This window comes from Sceloporus undulatus, chromosome 7 (assembly GCF_019175285.1).
Source record: "Sceloporus undulatus isolate JIND9_A2432 ecotype Alabama chromosome 7, SceUnd_v1.1, whole genome shotgun sequence".
NCBI lineage: Eukaryota > Metazoa > Chordata > Lepidosauria > Squamata > Phrynosomatidae > Sceloporus > Sceloporus undulatus.
In genome coordinates, this window is record NC_056528.1 from 22,447,904 (window position 1) to 22,467,958 (window position 20,055).

A 20,055-nucleotide genomic window follows, 5' to 3' on the forward strand; every position below is an offset into this window, starting at 1 on the left:
ATATAAAACACGTTTAAACATTAATGTATCCTGTATCACAAAGAGCCATTGGAGTCATTGCCACTTGTGGCAAAAGAAGCAGTGGCAGAGTCACCTCCAGTGGGCCAGGGGTGAGGGCTGTCAAATCGAGCCCCAGGAGTCCTGAAAGTTTACCAGCCATGGATGAGAGAAAAAGTGGGGGCAACAGTGTGGTGGGTGAGGAAAGATCCCGAAGCCGCTGGAAAAGTAAAGCGGGCAGGAGCTAAGGGGGCACAAATAAGATATAATTAATCTGATTTACTTATAAATGCCACACATCTCCCCATGACAGGAAGCAGATGGCCCTGTGTAGACTGGGCTGCCTGGGTGCCCTCCTCCATTTAAAATCCTTTCTGCTCCTCCCAACGGCATCCCTGACCCTGGTGTCACCCAATGAGGGTTGTGCGCCTGGCCCCTCTCTCAGTGCCTCCATGTCATTCAGCAAGAGGTGTCATCCAGTGAGGGCTGCACCCCATGCACCCCCTAAGTGATGCCACTGTCTCTGCCCAGACTTTGGCTGGAGCTTCATCTTGGGGACACTTTCAAATAGCCTGCTGTTTGAACAGAGGACTGTTCTCTGCAAGACAGCAGGTTGCATGACCACCCTAATCAGAATGACCTGGTGGTTGCCACCAGAAAGCAATGGTTCAGCCTCCAGGATGTGCTGAGGGAGTCAAAGTGGCAGGAACTGGGATGGGATTCCTACCTGCCTCATCTCCCTGCTTCTCTCCACAGTGGTTGGTAGCCTTTCCTTTAATCAGCTCACCTGGTGGAAGGTCCACCCAAGACATTTGTTGCTGTCTGAGGCAGAGGACAAAATGACACCCTTCTGCCATACTGTGGTAAAGGTGATTCATATCCTAAGCCAGGCCATTTCCTGCCTCGTGTATCTTTTGGCAGTCCCCAGCCTTGGAAGTAGAAACAAATATCAATTTGTTATTGTTGTTGTTGTTGTGTGCCTTCAAGTTGTTTCCAACTTATGGCAAACCTATCATTGGGGTTTCTTGGCAAATTATTCAGAGGAGGTTTGCCATTGCTATTCTCTAAGGCTGAGAGTGGGTTTCATGGCCAAGCTGCGTTTTCAACAACACTCAAACCATTAAGACATGTTGGCTATACCTTCCTTATAATCAGGCTGGGCCCATGGTGGAGAACCTATGGCACGTGTGCCATAGATGGCACACGAAGCCATTTTTCATGGCACACAGAGCATGGGGAGGAGGAAGAACAGGCGCACTTCTGTTCCTCCTCCTTCCCGGCTGTCCCAGGCCTTCAGGTGGCTGTTCCTCTTCTTCCCCATTCACCCCCTGGGCATTCGGCTGTCTCTGGAGAGGCAGCTGAAGTCCCACCGCCGGAGGGTGGGGGGAAGAAGTCCTGCCCCAGAAGTCCTGTTCCCTCCTCAGAATTTGCGCCCTGTGCACCAGGTAATATCCGGTGCCAGAAGGCCTTTTAGTTTGGGCACTCAGTCCCTAAAAGGTTCACCATCACTGGGCTGGGCCATGCAGAGTTTTCTTGCTAGCTACCAGTCCTGGGTGATGATTTCTCCCTCTCCACAGGTTCCTGCTTGAGCCTGGAAAGCTTTCTGAGCCCTAAGCAGCCCCAGGAGAAACTCAGGTGGGGCCACCTTGGCCCACCTTGCTCAGCCCCCAGCCCAGGCAGGGATCTACAGATGTGTGCCCCAGAGAGCATAGAGTTGCTGCTGCTGTCTGTGGGGCTCCTGACTGACATGCATGCCTTTCTCTAGGCCTTTCCTAGGTCAGATATCCCAGGATATGACAACATGCCAGCCCAGGGCTGGTGCTACCACCAGCAGGACAGAGGAGTTTATCACATGGGCAAAATCGAGAGTTTAAACAGCATTTTCCAGGGACAGTCGCTTGATCGTGGTGAAGATTTTCACCCAACGTAGCAATTAGAGAGGACTTATCCCGGGAAGAACCAGAAATGCTCAAGCAACAAATCATTCAGAGGAAAGTCCCAGGAATGGTTTGTTGCTGGAGCATTCCTGGATCTTCATGGGTTAAGTCCTGGATAAGTGCAAAGTTGTTTGAAAATCTTTGGCATGATTGTGCGACTTTGCTGGGAGTGTGCCTTTTTCTTCCCCAATTTCCCCCTGTCTAATAATCTCCATAGTCTGAGTAAACTGTGAAGATTATTCGCAACCACGCTGTAAAGTAGATTAAGTTGAGGAGAAAAGAGAATGACTGTAATAATTTAGGTGAGTTTTCTCCCTCTGCTTAATCTCCTTTACAGGGGTGTTGAGAGAAAAATGGGGTGGGCGCAGAATCAAGTTCAAATCCCTTCAGTCCTGGGTAGATGGGTAGAAGGAGGAGGAAAAGTGAGGTAACAACAGCCACAACAGCCACAATCCAGCTTCCTGCTCAAGCAAGCTCCTTCCTTAAACTCCAGGTATCCGATCAATTTATTGTCCCTCTGGAAAGGCTCTCTCCCCCCAACAGTTGCCTCTCCACCTCCTCCTTCTCCTCCTCCATCATCTGCTTAAACCCAACGTGTGGAGTTACCGTTCCCCTAGGGCTGCCTCTCGCCTCCTCGGCCCTGCGCTTTGTAGCTCTCCCCCTCCTCCAAGTGTAATCAAACATCAAGCTAAGTAGCAAATAAATCTCTCCATCTCGTAAGCTGCGCAGCAAGATCATGTAAATGCAAATGAGAAGCTTGATTTCAAGCTGTCGTAGAGGGAAGGAGGAAGAAAAACAAGAAGGAAGGAAGGATGGAAAGAAGGAAGGGGGGAAAGAGACTGGGAAGGACCTGGGCCTTACAGTCACTGGTTGGTTCAGCAAGGGCCCATAAATCAAGAATAATAATAGTAATGGGCAGGTGATGAGGGGTTTTACTGTGCAAAGGGGTGTAATGAAATCAGCACACACATACCGAGAGAGAAAGAGAGAGAGAGCAGGAGAGAGGGGAGGGAAAAGGCAGGAAAAGGTGAATGAATTGGAAATGGCGCAACCATGAGTTTGCACAAGCTTCTGACAAGGACAGCCTCCACAAAGGTGTACACCTTACAGAGGAGTCAGAGCAATCCTTGGTCCACAATGCAAACTTGGCTGCCTCCTGCTTTTTCAGGGTATCCAACATACCAGCACCCTCACATTTCAAACAACGCAGAGTTAGTGACTGTTCTCCCATGTCACTCACTACAAAGTCATCTTTAATTTTTTTAAAAGGAAGGAATAGTCCTTATTGTTTATTAGCTATGGAATACCAAGATTTGTAGTAAGGAGGGGGCACTAGAGTTCTCAGGCTGAGCATTGTAAATGTCCCTCTCTAAACTGCAAATACCAGGATCCCATGGAGCAGTTGGGTCACTAGGGTTGGTGTCACCTGGAGCCAGTGCCTAGAAAGGGATCCCAGGGGGTGGAGTGGAGGTGGCAATGGCCTGCTCCTCCTTTCCTCTGGCTGTCTCCCTGCCCTGGCCATACACCCACCACCCTCCACCTGCTCAGGCCCAGAGAGGGCTGCCGGATGGCAGTGGCAGCAGCACTTGCTCACTCAGGTAACTGGCCAAGAGCTACCCAAACCTGGAAAAGGCTGTCCGAGGAATAGATGGTTGGCCGGGCAAGGAAGGCAGCAAGGGAGGATGGAAGGGGTGCACACTGCCCCTCTTTCTCCAGTGCCTTGGCACCTTCAGGGGAGAGAGTTGGGGCAGCAGAGAAGATGGAAGGGGTGCACCACTCACCCCTTCTGGTCCTCTGCCTTTTCTCCCTCAGCCAAGAGAGCCAGGGCAGCAGAGAGAGGGAAGAGGCACCGGCAGAAGCACCACACCACCACCCTACAGTGGAAGGAGGGCCTGACCAGGTGTCACCCTTCCTCTGAGGTGTCACCCAGTGCAGTCTGCACACACACACACACACACACCCTAGTGACACCTCTGCCGTGGAGTGTTGCCATGTCAGTTGAAGTGCAATCATAGCACTATAACTGTGTAGTCTGAAAGGGACACAAAAGTCTTGAAGATGCACAAATATACCACAAGAAGGGTGGGGAAAACCTTTTCAGCTAAGGAGCCAAGTTCAACTTCCGACCCGACCTCCTGGGAGCACGTCTGGGAAGAGCAGCACAACCTTGAAGGAGGCATTTCAACTTTCCAGGAAGGGAAGAAACCCAGATGAAAACTGGAAACCTGTTAGTGGTCGTCCACCTTTTTTCTTTTTCTTTTGTTTGCTGATCCATTTGTGAATCTAATAAAAGCTGTGGACTCCCCTCCTGCAGAAAAATGCACTGAAACACAATTTTCAGGGATTTAAAGAAAATGGAAGAAAAACAATTGGGCATTTGTTTGGGGGTTTTGCACATGGAGCCCCTGCACCAAACAATGGTTCCAAGGGGAAGTGAGTGTCAGTATCTGGGAAACTCCAGAGGGCCGGATTGGGGGCTATGGGGGTAAAGATTCCTCCCCAGGGGTTGAGGTTCTCCCCTCCCTTACCCTTATTGCAGCATTGGCTTTTGCAGCCAACAGTTCACTCAAGAGACAAAAGGGTGCACTCAATTCTTCTCTCCCTCCACCCTGTTTTCTTTTCTCACAACAGCCCTGTAGGGTAGATTTATAGTCTTTATTTCTTCAGCTATATGTATCTTCATTTTGAGATCTCAGGCAAGTGTCCAAATATAAACCTTTTTTAAAAAAAATATTCATATTTCAAACAATAGAAGTACGAAATGGCTTGAACCATTGACAGCTGCCCAATTTGGAATGCAAAATTGGTGCAAACAAAGTCCCTAAAATATTGGGAGGCTCCACCATTTCAAACCAGGCAGGATGAAGCAGTGAGAATCTGACGGGGAAGTTTAAGATCCCTCGCTCCAAAAAAGTTTTAATGTTGTCCCTCTCAGTTTCTCCTTTCCTGAGGCTTTCCAGGAAAATGGACATCTCTCCAAGAGGGGAGTGAAAACATTATTTTGGAGGCTTGTAAAGGGAGTAGGACAGGCAAGCGGGACCAGAGACAATTATTAGGACTGCCTGGAAGATAGCAAGAGGTAGATTTAATTAGAGCGGAGAGGTGGGAAATAAGGCAGCGGAATGACATCTTAATTAGGTTTAATGAAGTTGTCTGTTGTTGGGGGACAGCTGCTGGGGGGGTGTCTGCATTCCAGCCAAGGCAGGCGGGGAAAGGCAAAGACAAGGCAGAGTTTAATGTGCACCTAATTTAGTGTGCGTTGCACATTGTGCACTGGACAATGAGGTGATCCACTCTCCTTCCCCCCTACATTGCACTACGATGGTATTCAGTACAGGAACTGTGTAATGCCAGCAGACATTTATGTTGCGCCGAGATGCTGTAGGATTGCAGCTACTCTCCCCATAATTTCTGGCTCTTCCAGATCAGTCTGAAAAAAATGTCAGGCCTTGTGACAGAAGACAAGGTTTTGCCAGCGGTTGTTGCCTCTGTGTCTTCTTCCATTCGTGGGGGAGGCAACATAATAATAATAGTTATAGAGCTATTGTGCAAAAGTGCCATTTCACTGATGCACTGACGTAATGAAGCCAGCAAGATGTAGCATTTTGAGCATTAGACTACAAATCTAGAGACCAGAGTTTGAATCCCCGCTTGGCCATGAAAACCTGCCTTGGCCAAGTCACACTCTCTCAGCCTCAGAAAACCCCATGGTAGGTTCTCTTTAAGGTTGAAAAGGACTTGAAGGCACACAACACTGCAACAATTGATGTATTGTAGCATTGCAATTGGTTTTTGGTTTTCAGAGAGAAAAGGTATCCTTTTCAAAGACTTTTAAAGAAAATCCACTGGAATGTGGGAATAAAATTTTGCAGCGAGTGTTGTGTTGTCTGGGACAACTGAAATGTCATTTGGTTGTTTTCAAAATCCCCAAGACCCACAACCTCCTCCCTCCTGGGACATTTTTCCTCTTTGTCTGGCGGAGCCCATCCTTCATGCACTTGCTCAGAGGATTGCCATGAAGACCTCGCATGCCACCTTCAGCTCAATGCAGGAAAGGCAGGAATGTACAGTACATGCAACAAATAGTACATGCAACAAATAATGAAAGGACAAATATGCATATATAGCATTGGGCCATGAAAACTTTCTTTCCCTGTCTCAATCTACTTTTCATCCAGACTAGCAGAGCTGTTCATTTTTGTGGTTTATGCCACTGGTCCTTAAACAACTTTCAACTTCTTTTTGCAGATTTGGAGAACAACAGGGCTACAAAGTGATCTTTCCTTTAAAACTTGCTTGTCTTCCCATGCTTCTGGAATTTTAGTTTATGTTTTATAATCTTCTATATTTTGATTATATGTATCTGTCAGCTTGCTTTATGTTGGATTTTGGATTTCTATCTGGATAATTTGTTTTACTATTCATTGTGTAGTATAGTATTAAGTTTGTATTACTCTTTTTTCCCCTCTGTGTGTGTTTGTGTGCATGCGTGTATGCGTATGTGTGTGTGTATTTTTCGAGCTGTATAGTTTTGGCAGCTTGAACTGCAGTGGCTCAAGTGGTTAAGATGCTGACTCTGTTGATTGTAAGATCAGCAGGTTGGCAGTTCAAGTCCCGGGTTCTGCATGATGGGGTGTGCTCCCATCACTTCTACCAGCTTCTGCCATCCTAGCAGTTCAAAAGCATGTCAATGCAAGTAGATAAATAGATACCACTCAGGTGGGAAGGTAAACAGTGTCCTGTGCAATCTCTGACAACACTGGCTCTTTGGCTTATGGTTGGACACAAGTTGACAACCTTGTCACCGGGGAATACCTTTACCTTTTACCTTTATACTTTTGGTGGGGCTGCCTGCTTTTTGTTGCTGTTTTGTAAGGCAACCTGTACTCTGATGGTGCTACAACAACAAAAACAACAACTTCTTTTTTTGGACTACAGCTCCCTACCTGGAGTCATTATGGGGATTCTACTCCAAAAAAGTAACTTTCCCAACCCAATTGTACCTGGTTTTCAGGGTGCTGTGTCTTAAGAGGTCTTAAGGGTTGTGGTTTAATAGTAAAAATATGATTTCCATTGTATTTTTTTAAATTTCTAATTCATGGAGGAGAATTATATCCTCCCTCAATGTTATTGGAATTGCAGCTCCTAGCATCCTCACTATTAGCTGTATGCAAGCTAAGGCTGATGTGATGTGTCCAAAACCAATCCCACCCCCTGGAAGGGCCTAACCTGAAAGGTAGCATTAAAATACTACAAATAAAGAAAGACACTAGCAAATATAAACTCTTGGTTTATATTTTCCAGCACTGACAGAAGGGGCTAGACCAGATGATCTTTGGGTTGCTTTCCAGTTCTAGGATTCTATTCTGGCAAGACAAAAATAAGAAAAGAAAATCTACCATCACCCCACACTTTGTGGTGTCCCCTTGGCCCACTGTGTGTGCCACACATTTTGGGATGCCCACACAGCATTGTCTGCACCAAATGTGGGGGCAGCCACTCCTGCAATACCCATACCAGCAACCGCCACTGTCCCCCCCAACACAAAGCTCCACACTTGGCACCCGTCCCATGGCCAGTCACCATTGGAAAACCTAATATGGTTCCTTTGGCTGCCTTCACCATGGTGACACACACACATACACACGGTGGGCCAAGGAGACACCACCAAGTGTGTGGGCCTAGGTCGATTAATCCGACAGACTCCACAAATCCCCCTCTCCAGAGAACGGGAGTTAATTTTAAAACTAAATAAAGGGAGGGGAAACAATGGGGGTGATTGTGTCCCTCCTCCGCCCCTTAGCTTGCCCTTCTTTCATGGCTTTTGTCCCCCACAAAGCATACAAGGGCCCCCACCCACCCACCCTGTGCCAGCCGGCTAAGGCTTCGCCCTCCTTGGTCTTCTCTTGACCTTCTTGGCGCATGAGAGAAAGGCCAGCTATTATGAAAGCCACATGGAAGATTTGTCAAACCACAAACCCTTTTCATGGTCTGGGCACATTTAGAGGGTGGGGAGGCATCGCCTTTCACACTGCAAAGGTTTCGTCCCATTGTAACTAGGTTTAAGTTTGCACCATTGCCTCAGATCACTTGTGTGAGGGATAGATTTTGGACACATGCCCTTTGCTCAGGTCAGGTCAACATTTCTTTTTCCCTTTTTTCCTGGAGAAATAACCTAGTCTTTGCTCTGGGTGCCAGGACCCACTACAATTCCCAGAATTCGATAACATTGAGCCAGGGCAGTTAAAGTGGTGTCAAACTGGATGATTTCTCCAGTGCAGCTGCAGCTTCTGTTTGGCACAAAAACATGTTTATTCCGTGCGAGGTTTTTATGCATGGGCAAAGCAGGACTCTTTTAATGTTTTCAGTGAGTTGAGAATGAGTGTGGCCACACTTGAGGGATGGAGTTGTATATTTTGTAGTAAAGAGAAAGGAAAAAAAGAAACATTAACCTGATCTTGACAAAGGACATGTATTTTCAGTTGGAGGAAAATTCTCATACAGTGGCAAAATTTTGCAATCTAGGCCAGCCTGGTGATTTTGTGCATAGCCTTTGTTGTGCATAACTGAGAGAGAGGAATGGTACTGAACACAGAAACACACACACAAAATCATAAGAAGATCCATGTTAGATGCAAAAAAGAAAGGATGGGAAAGGCCTTATCCTGTCCAGCATTCTGTTCCCAGAGACTCTAGAAAGCCCCCAAATGGGACAATTTATTGATTTATTGGTTTACAGTGGGCTCTTGCCATCCCATGAGGTTGAGTTCCAGGATTCCCGGGAATAACAAAAACTTCAGCATCCATGGAAAGTCCCATTAAATATAATGGCGTAGTAAAATGGTGTCCTTATATAAAACAGCAAAAATCAAAGTATGCATGTTGGAGTTTATATATTTGGTGAATATCTGTGAGAATGTCCATAGGGATACAAACTTTTGTGGGTGTGCAGATGAAGCGACAAGTTCAGGTTTAACTATGATTGTTTGGGGATGTTGCCTAAAGCCAAGGTTAGTAGATAACCATATGAATAAGTAAAAGGATATAGTGTGGGGGCCCAAAAGAATATGTGATGAACTGGACAAGAGAGCCCCATGAGGCTGGAGTGTTAACTAGTGTTAAAATGTGTGTAGTGTGCCAGGAAACCATTATCTCTTTTAACCTATTGCTGATGGAGTGCATTTATGTTGATATATTCCAATTCTGCTGTTTCTCCTTTCACTGGGGTTTTTGTTTTTGGTAATCTTTTTGTTCAAGGACCACTGCTCTCAGGTCCAAGATGGAATGCCCTGGAAGACTGAAGTATTCTGCAATTGAGTTTTGTATAGTCCTATTCTGAATGTCTTGTTTATATCTGGTTTATGGACCAGTTGCAGTTCACTTCATAATAGCAATCCACAAAACCCAAGAAAACCCAGAGAAATACACACTTGATTAGAACACTTTGGAAGAAGCCACTGTCTGGTTAAAATGACTGGATATTGTTGAATGCTATTTAATTGTCTGTACCATGCCAGACCTTGCAATCTCAAGATATAAGGAAGAGGGATGACTGGATGGATGGATAAATAAATAAATGGATATGTACCTCTTCTTGCAGCCTGAAGTTGGGAAGCCCCGTAGAAGCTGCTATACCCTTCCAGGCTACGGATTCAATTATGGGTTGTATTTACGTGGAACAGATGGAGGCGTACCTGAAGGTAGGATTATACAATTTGGAGTAATATTTCAACCTTCCCAGAGTGTCAGCACCATTTTTCAAAGGGAGTGTTGTATGATACTACAATCTTAGACTCTTAGAGTTGGGAGGGGCAACAAGGGCCATCCAGTCCAACCCCATTCTGCCATGATCAAAGCACACCTTACAGATAGCCATCCAGCCTCTGTTTAAAGACCTCCAAAGAAGGTCCAGCACACTCCCAAGCAGCTTATACCACTGTTGACAGCACTTACTGTCAGGACATTCTTCCTAATGTTGAGATGGAATATCTTTTTCTGTCATTTCAATCCTTTGCTCCAGGCCCTATTCTCTGGAACTGCAGAAAACAAACTTGCTCCAATATGACATTCTTTGATGTATTTAAACAGGGCTATCATATCACTGGTGCTATGATATCTTATTGCATCACTGATATGATATTATATTAAACAGTATTACCTCATGATATAATATCATATCACTGATATGAGGTGGAAGCAGCATTAAGAGAAACTGGGAAAAAGAAATCACCAGGAACAGATGATATGCCAATCGAACTGCTGCAATCCACACACAGAGTATAAATTCTAGTGTTAACTAAAATATCCCAGCAAATATGAGAAGCAAAACACTGGCCAACAGACTGGAAATGCTCAATATACATCCCCATCAACAAAAAAGGGAATGGAAGAGACTGTAGCAACTATAGGACCATAGCACCAATCTCCCATGCAAGTAAAATTATGCTCAAAATACTGCAGCACAGACTCTAGCCACATATGGAAAGAGAAATCCCAGAAGTACAAGCAGGGTTGAGGAAAGGAAGAGGCACTAAGGACCATATTGCAAACATAGCTCAGAATGGAAACTGAGGTCAAGAGATAAGAAGAAGGCTAGGAATGGGAAAGGCAGCCATGAAAGAGCTAGAGAAGATCCTAAACAGTAAAGATCTGAGAACTGAGAACAAATGAAAACCAAAGTTAGAATCATCCAAGCCATAGTATTCACAATCACTTTGTATGTTCACTCTCTCACTTTCCTCCTCAAGGGACAGTTAAATATGAGAGGATCCATCCAGCACGCACACATTCAGAAAAAAGAGCCTAGGCTTCCCCTTGGCATTTATCTAAGTGCAAAGAATTCCTGCCACACACACATACCACAAGGAGGCATTCAGCTCTTCAGTCCCTCTCCTGCAAATGGTTAAGTCCCAGGAGAGTTCTGCCGCACCATCTCACAGGTTTGGCTATGTCTACATGGGGCAGAGCTTGGATGAGTCGGTTGAGACTTGTTGCTGTGTGCCTTCAACTCATTTCTAACTCCTGGCAACCCCAAGGGGCTTTTCTGGGTCTGAAAGTCTCTTACTGGGTTTCCATGGCTGAGCAGGAAATCAAACGTTGATCTCCAGAGACAGAGCCCAGTGTTAAAACCATGGTACCATGCTTGCTCCCAGCATAATCCCTCATCAGCATGGCTGCTTGCTATGAGGGTTTCTGGGAGCTGCAGTCCAAAAAGGCCATTTCACCCAGCTCTGGTAGCTTCTCAATAAATAGGCATTTGGTATTTTGCTAATTTCCCTCTCTCCCTGCTGCCCCCCATTCTCTGTTTAGCCATCTGCCACTGGAATGCAATGAAGCCCAGAGTCGTTCTGGAGAAAGAGAAGCCCCGTGACTACAAGGCCATGAACTCCCTAGCAGTCAAGGATGGATACATCACCTCCCATGAGCACAACCTATACCGCCAGGCCAAGGATCTCCGGGTGGATGAGGTGGATGAGCGGCGCTTTAAAAGGACCCCCCCAAAAGTTCCAGCGGACATGACCTATGGGAGGCCAGCACGGTGAGTGGTTACGGGGGCTGAATTGCTTCAACCCAAACAAAACCAGAGTAGTGTTGGGCATAACTGGGCTACCCCAAGCATGAGGAGGTTATTTTTTCTAACTAGAAACCCTAGAATTCCTAGCCAGTTAGAGGTTACCACCAGTGAGTTTCATACCCTGCACAACATATAGTCCATGGGCCACTTGCAACCTGACAAAGGATTTCGAGCAGCTTATGAGGACTCCAAGGCTCATCCTCAGCCGAGCTTTTTCCCAGGAAAGAACAGGGCAGAGGAGAAGGAGGAGGATGGAATTAATATTCATAATATTTGTTGCTGTTGTTGTTAATAATTAATAGTGATTAAAATAGTTTATTCATTAATTATACCGTTACTTGGAAAGTGAGCTGCTAAAAATCTATCTGCAGCTTGAAGATGTTTCTCCTATTTTAATTTTGGCCACTGCCTCTTCCAAGTTGTGCAGGTCTGCTCTATGGAGATGAGAAGTTTCATTGCCCAAACCCCAGATCAATGCTCTGCCACTGCATCACATACTCAGGGCCATCAGAATGGCCTGTGGCAGAACGGCCTGCAATGGTCAAACCAGCATTGGCATGTTGGGAGTTTATCACATGTGAGGAATTTCTCTTAATTTCAAATGAAAAGAAAGTGGGGCCAGAACGCATTTACGTGAATTCGCTAGTTCAGTAAATTTACGTGAATGCGAACTGCATTCGAACTGGCTTCCCATTGCCCAAAAACAGCATGCCATTGCCCGAAATTGTGTGTGGTAGTCTATCACACAATAACATTAAATCCCATGATTGCGTTCAGATTGCCATTGGATTATACTTCCAATTTCCCTTGTCTGATAAACTCCTTGGCCTCTGTTAGCATATGAAGATATAAAGCTACTGGATTCCTTTGTGGATAATGGTGGATAATGATGGGGAGGAGGATAAACTCCTCCTTTACTACCTGTAGTTTCTGAACAAGGCGTAGAGCCCTCTATAGTTGGTTGGCTGAGCAGACACAGCCACAGAGGGACTTCCAGAAGACTGAAAACTCAGCATCACCCTGTTTCCTTGCACCATTTAGTGGGCCTGGGACAGATCTTACATTACAACTAATTTGCTAATAAAGATTTTTCATTGTTTTTGTTGTTGTTAATATTATTATTATTTTAAAAGCACCATGAAAGGAGGGAATGGCTGTGTGGAGACATGATGAATGGTGGTGAGCATTTTATGCGATAGCAAATGGGCTTTGCATATGCAAATTGAATGGATTTTAAAATGGTATTTAATGACAATTTTCGTCACAGGCATTAACATTAATTGCGAGCAAATGAAAATGCAGCATTAGTTTGCTGTTAGCAGCAAATGCCCCAGCTATAAAGCTTTGTCTTGATCAGAACCAGCCATCATGGGTATGACAGAGCGGCCCGCTAAATGGCAAGCAAAAGAGCTTTTACGATGCCGAACTATTCCCCAAAGCAGGTCAAAAATCAGCATCCATTTTGCTTTATTTCTTCATAAACGGTGGTTAAATGGCTGCCCAGGAGAAATCCAGGCACAATCTGAAAGTTTGCATGGTAAATAAATTTAAAAATGAAATGGAAAACTCCAAATGGGAATGACCAACTGCCAGATCTGCCAAAGAGGAGAGGCATTATTAATTTAAACTTATTACTGCTCGTCTCAATCCTCTTCTTTAATAGCTACTTTTATGCAGGCCTGCTGTATTTATCCCTTCACTTTAAAAGCATGTTATAGACCAAATCAAATTACTGGCTCATTAGATCCACTTTACGGCTTTTTAAAAAATATGGCTAGAATTTAACTCATTCCTACTGACTGGCAAGTTTAAGTGTTACCACCGATGGAGACAAATACTCCAAGAACAAATACAGCCAGCATTTGGATGGCAAGACATTTGGATCCAAGTCAGTTACAAACCTTTTGAACAGCATCGAGCCCAGAACAGAACCCTACAATACCCTGCTAGTCACTTTTCTCCAAATCCACCTAACAATAACATCTCTAGCCCACATTTTACTAGCTTGTCTGGAAGAATATCATGGGGGACCTTATCAACAGACTTACTGAAATTAAGATATACTACATCCACAGCATTCCCCTCATCCACCAAGCTTGTAACTCTATCAAAAAAGGAGATAGTGGCCCCATACAAACGGGCCAAAATAAAGGTGCTTTGGGTCACTTTGGAGGTATGCTGTTTAAATGATGCATGCGTCCTAAGAGTCCGGAAGCTGCGCCAAAGGCACGATCCAATCCTAAGCACTGGAGTGCAGCTTTGGCACAGCTTCCAGACTCTTAGGACGCATGCATCATTTAAACAACATACCTCCAAAGTGACCCAAAGCAGCTTTATTTTGGCCTGCCTGTATGGGGCCAGAATTAGTCAGGCATGACGTGTTCTTGAGAAATCCATATTGACTTTTAGTGATCACAGCATTCCTTTCTAAGTGCTTAGATATCGTCTGTCTCATGATCTGCTCTAGAATCCTTCCTGGTATTGATGTGAGATTAACTGGTAATTATTTGGGTCCTCTTATTTTCCTTTTTTGGGAAAGTATTATTAGATCAATATTTTATTAGACCTTAAACCTATTTAAACCCCAACTAATAACTGTAAACTTTCGAGACATCAACTGAGGGTGAAATCCTGATGTGAGTTCAGCTGAAGTCAGGTGCCTTTACCTAAAGCACCTCTTCAGCCTTCCCATAGGGCAAAAATACTGTACCAGACTCCGAGGGCAACCAAATCCTCTGATTGTCTCCTCAGCCAGTCATAGGAAGGTAGATATGAGGCGCACTCTCCCAAACTCCCCTGAGTTTGTAAGAGAGGGCAAAACCCCCATATCTTCCCCAAAGGCTGTTTCATGAGCAGCCCCCATGGCCCTTGACGTGCCCTGATCCAGACCTTTCACCTCAGTGGGATGCCTAGGTGTACACCAATTGTACCCCCATCCCCATAAAAGCCAGGGGAAATCTAGTTAACATCCTGCCCCAAGCCAGTCACCAGTCCCTAAAAACAGTATGAGTTAGGCAAAAATCCCAGGAAAAGGGGGGGGGGATTCCTACCTTGCCCCAAAGTGACCAAACAGGGTGGGATGAAATATTTAAAAGGAGGCCGATGCGGGGGCAAGACAGCTTAAATAGCTTAGGTCTGCCCGCTGTCGGCAAGGTTGGGCCCATGAGGCCCAGCCCTCTTTTTAAACCTCTGGGCTCTATTCATGGGCGGCCTCAAACTCTGCACCTAAGCCTATAGTGGCGAGCCACTGTTTGGGTGTCCATTGACGTAGGTCAGTGGTTCTCAACCTTCCTAATGTCACAGCCCTTTAATACAGTTCCTCACACCATGGTGATCCCCAGCCCTAAAATTATTTCCGTCTCGGTTCCTAAGACCATCGGAAACATGTGTTTTTTGATGGTCTTAGGCAACCCCTGTGAAAGAGTTGTTCGATCCCTAAAGGAGTCGTGCCCCACAGGTTGAGAACCGCTGGTGTAGGTCATTATTTTTGTTTTCTTTATTTTCAACAACAGGCTCGGTCTTTCTTGGTCGTTATTCCGGGTCTGGGAGGATTTCTGCTATCCACACTCATACACCAGAGCCTGGGGAACTTAATTTTATGGACTACAACTCCCCAGATCCCCAGCCAGCATGTGTGAGATCTGGAAATCCTAGTCCAGGAAAGGGCCCTCCTCCTGGTTGTGGTGGGATTACACCTGTGTGTTTATGTGTTTATATGTGTGTGTGCTTCTCACCCTTCCCTTCCCTTCCAGCCATGTGCCTGGCTTTTGTTGCCAGGAGTCATCCAAGGGGCATTTTTCATCGGAGCTTTTTCTCGCCTTGCCTCCTCGTCTCCGACAGAGATGGATGTCCTCCCTGAAGCTGGTGGGCCCTGCAGGGACCATCAGAGATAATGCGCCCAGGGTCCGCGGAGCCTCATCCAGACCGATGCCGACCATTCATCAGGAGCCTCACCGGGGCCAAGGTCAGCACTAATGAGGAAGAGGAGGAGGAGGACGAGGCTCCCCTCCACCCAGTCTCTGATCTATACAAGCCCCCCGCCCCTAAGGAAGACAGAGCCTTTCAGACCCCTCTGGGCACCTCCTCACCTGCAGCCCAGGGCAGGTATGCATTGCAGCTTCATGGCTTAGCATCCTGGCCAGGCAGAGGCTGCATCCTCACTGCAGAAATACTCCAGGTTGGCACCACTTTAAACTGCCAGGGCTCCATACTCTGGGATGCTGGGAATTGCAGTCGGTTGTGGCACCAGAGCACTCACGGAACAAAATCTGTTGGAAAATCGATTATGGTTTTTGGTTATTTGAAGGGATGTCATATTGAGGAGGGAGCAAGCTTGTTTTCTGCTGCTCCAGAGACAATGGATGCAAGCTACAGGAAAAGAGATTCCAGCTTAACATTAGGATGAACTTCCTGACAGTAAAGGCTGTTCAACAGTGCAATACACTCCTTCCTCGGAGATTGTGGTGGAGGCTCCTTCTTTGGAGGTTTTGAAACAGAGACTGGATGGCCATCTGTCAGGGATGCTTTGACTGAGAGTTCCCGCATAGCAGGGGGTTGGACTGGATGGCCCTTGGGGTTTCTTCCATCTCTAAATCAGTTTAGTAACAGCAGCAGCAACACAGCAACTAGTGTGTACTCCACAGAGATTTGGTAAAAACAACTAGATCTGAGCTTCTGGCAAAGAAACACGATACGTTGGTAGGTAAAAAGAAACTTGCTTTTTCATCTGGAATACACAGATTAACATGGAAATCACTCCTCCCTACATATATATATACCCAGCTCTCTTCCATGCCAGCATTCTCTGAAGATAGCAGCCACAGATGTTGGCGAAACATCAGGAATAAACTCTTCTAGAACATGGCCACATAGCCCCAAAAACCCATGAAAAACTATGGATGCCAGCCATGAAACCCTTCAACTTCACGTTAGAAACTTGCTTTATTGCTACATCTAGGTTCTAGAAAATAACTAACCAGTAGAGAAAACTATATTTGGTAGAAGAGTCCCTAGAGCTGACTCTCATGTGTGCAAGTAAGAAGGGGGGAAACGTCTTTAGCAGCCCAACCTGGTTTCTGCATCCGTGCTTGGTGAGAGCAGAGAGAGGAAGAGGACAGAGAACAAAGGGCAATAAAGTGTATTGACCCCTAGAAAAGGGAGGGGTATAGGAAGTGACTTCTTCACAAACAACACTGACCAAATGATCATAGGGATATATATCAGTGTTCCTGCTAGAAGACACTCCCCTTCTCAAGGAAATAAAAACATAGATCTACAAAACAAACATCAATGGTAATACTCCAACAAAATCGACTCCTTCAAGATGTGGTCCTGGAGAGGAGTGCCAAGGATACTGTGGACAGGCAAAAAGAGGACCAAAGGGGCCCTTGAACACTTTAAGGCTGTGCTCTCCCTGGAAGGCAAGATAATCAAACTGAGGCTGCTGTACTTTGACCACATCATGAGAAGACTCATTAGGAAAGACTATCATGCACAGCTAAGCATTATAGTTAGAATCATCCAAGCCATTATCATCATGGATGGATGGATATGAGAGCTGGGTACTTAAAAGTGGGTAAGAAGATATTCAATTTGTTTGAGCTGGAGAAGAGTGCTGAAGATACTGCAGACAGCCAAAAAAACAAACAATTGGGTCCTTGAACAGATTGAGCCAGAAATCTCCTTGGAAGCCAAGATGATCAAACTGAGGCTGTTGTACTTTGGCCACATCATAGGCACTCATGCTAGGAAAGGCAGAAGGCAGTGGAAAGAGAAGAAGACTGTATGTCCCATGGGGCACCTGCCAATGGGATGCCCCAGACTCTGCTCTTTCCAAGAGCATCTAGATGGAAAGCCAGATGACTCAATGACGTTTGCCCTGAGCTTGCAAGACCTGAGCAGAGAGGCTATATCTTGGATCCACTATATCTTGGATCAGCCCTGAGGATGTTGGTGGTATCAGAGACTGCTGAGAGCCCTGGAGGAATTAATGGGGGCCACACTCCTTGCATTCCCCCCCTCGCGATGATCTGTCATTGCCCAGCCACCAGATGTGTCACAGTTGCTTCCGCCTCCGTACCAGGTCTCTTTCTCTCTTTCTTGGTGATGCATCAGTGGCTGTGTGATGCATGTAGGCCTGCCATTGAGCTATGCAATCCATTAGTCAACTATTTGGTTTTTCGGTCCTCATATAATTTCTCAGAATGCCTTTGAGGCCTTGGCAATGTCTTTATACCCTGCTTCACACTCATCTTTGCAAACGCAGTAGCAAATTTGATGCGCCCATAACCACACACGCTCCTAAGCACAGCTATAATGAACATCAGATAAATCTTTTTAAGCGTTCTGTTTACAAGAGAATTTATTCTTCTGATGGCTTCTGAGCAGACAAGCCCTCTGAGCCAAATAACGAATCTTCTGACGCCTGGGATGCCGGTGGGGGAAACCAACCATTTTTTCCCTTATTGGCTGCCCATGGCAAAGTAATTTATATTGGCTGTTTTCCTCCTTCCAATTACAAGGAAAGCGTGAAAGCTTATGGAAATTCAGGGTCATCCATAGCACCGCACAAAATCCACACTCCTGTTTGCTGGCCAAGAAAAGGTCTTTTAAAATTGTAATGCAAGGGAACTCAAGGAACATCAACAACAAAAACCACTCTAGAGCAGACACGCAAGCAAAGGCTGAGGACGAGTTCAGAAAGAATGATGCCCAAATATTTCGCACCAAGCTGTGTGGAGTGTTTCCCCCTCCCCTTCTCTTATTATTTTCTTCATCCTTCAGAGGGGAAATGAGGACAAATGGAGATCATTTTAAAAATGATCCTCAAGGCCTCTCTCTCAGTGCGGTTTTATGGCCAGGGTCTATTTAGACGACTATCCGTGATGGTTCATGACGGCCCCTAATGCAACTTTATGCTTTACAAGCATCTTAAAGGCAGGAGGGGGGGATTCCGTTTCCTTTATACTTGGATCCCTTCCTCCATGGTTCCTCCGCAGGCTGACAATGCCAAAGGCCCCCTCATGATACTAATTGAATCCACCAGTTCTGGGGGGAAAAAACAAGCAAATTGCAAATGGTCATTTATAACTTGACTTTGGAGCAGCCGTGGAGGCTTCACCCGCCTCCCTTCACATCCACGTTCCCTCTCCTACCATTAGTTTTTTATGCTCACCAGGCCGCAAACAATTAAAAAAGATAACCAAATGCCCAGTGGCCCTCTTCCCTAATTAGGTGCAAGAGTCAGGGCTTTGGAGGATAGCTAAGTGCTTCAATTACCGTGCTCTTCTCTTTTCCGATGCTGTCCTTGTTAGACCAGACAAGTCCGGTACCCAAAGGGGAACAATTAAAGCCACAGAAAGAGGGGGTAGGTTCAGGGAGGGAGACGGATTTCTGCAGACTTTACCTGGTGCCTGAGCAAGGCCCATGTGTGCCGACAAATTTTTCAGCTGTTCAGGCAGAAAGAGACTGTGGTGTGTGTGTGTGTGTGTGTGTGTGTGTGTGTATGTATGTACCTTCAAGTCACTTGCTGACTTATGGTGACCCCAAGAATTTCATAAGGTTTTCTTAGGCAAGGAATACTTAGTGGAGACTGAGATGGAAATACTAATGGTACAGATGGGGGAGGCATTTTCCTCACTCCTTTCCCTTGAAAGGAACCATCTTGATTAAGGCTGAAAGGTGCCACATGAACAACACGGATGCAATGACGCAGCCCACAGGCTTCCTTTGCCAAGGATTCAGTAAGACCAAAGCAAGGCAGCAGGGGTTTTGCTGGCTCTGCAGAGCTGCAGCCTCTCAGTGCAGTGCTGTGCTTAGATATGTTTTTTGGAGGCCAACAAGTCCCAGAATCCCTTAGGCATGGCTTATAGGCCCCAAAGGAAGATTTCTAAGCAAAGCATTCTGGGATTTTGAACAGGGAGCTCCCTGAAGCCATCCAGGAGGGAGAAGGACCAAGGAGAGGCACTCGAAAAGCAGCCTTCATAGGAATAGCTGCCCTCTTAAGTACTCTGCAATGCTGCCGTGCTTCCATGGTAGCCTTCCTTGACACAAGACCTGGCAGACCACCTGATTTGATCCCTTGGCAACAAGTGTCTTTGGCTTCGGCTTCATTTGTCCATTGACCAGAGAATAGGGAAAAGTTACCTTTTTGGACTACAACCCCCAGACTCCCAACAAATACACCTGCAGAGCCCAAGCTCTGTTACTTGATGTCAGTTCTGCCAATGTAAGGCAGGTCCCCAACATTTCTATCAGTTCTCCAGCCCTACCTAGGCTCAGAAAGTGGTCTTTTGTCCCACCCATCCACCCTCCCTCCTCTTTGGCCACTGTCTACTGATTTCCTACTCCTCTCCACAAGAGCCACACCATTGCCATCCTATTGGGGTGAGGGAGAGCAGCTTCCCTCTTGCCTTCCCAAGGGGATCCCAACACCACTTCTGAAGATGTCATCTCTCAGCTTACACAGCCTGGGTGCCAAGAGAGAGTCCTAGGTAGGGAGGATTCTGTTTTGTAATTTATTTATTTTTAATTACCATTTTGCTAAGT

General features: G+C 45.9%; 1 protein-coding gene and 1 long non-coding RNA gene across 3 annotated transcripts in view; one reads left to right on the plus strand and one right to left on the minus strand.

The window, feature by feature from the left end:
* Window positions 1-15,800, minus strand: part of LOC121936368 — a 58,902-nt gene extending 43,102 nt beyond the window's left edge. The window contains exons 1-2 of the long non-coding RNA XR_006104960.1: window positions 15,597-15,800; window positions 9,523-9,628 (exon numbers count right to left, since the gene is read on the minus strand). This is a non-coding gene — a long non-coding RNA (uncharacterized LOC121936368). The remainder of the gene's footprint in view (window positions 1-9,522; window positions 9,629-15,596) is intronic.
* The window catches only part of CFAP77 (cilia and flagella associated protein 77), a 78,807-nt gene that overhangs the window by 34,172 nt on the left and 24,580 nt on the right, over window positions 1-20,055 (plus strand). The window contains exons 2-4 of one of the 2 annotated variants that reach the window (XM_042478572.1): window positions 9,535-9,634; window positions 11,244-11,472; window positions 15,261-15,756. In XM_042478572.1, the coding sequence (XP_042334506.1) occupies window positions 9,535-9,634; window positions 11,244-11,472; window positions 15,261-15,483 (552 nt within the window). In that variant the 3' untranslated portion in view covers window positions 15,484-15,756. Of the gene's footprint in view, window positions 1-9,534; window positions 9,635-11,243; window positions 11,473-15,260; window positions 15,757-20,055 lie in introns of those variants that run through there. The other variant, XM_042478571.1, reaches the window with a different exon arrangement.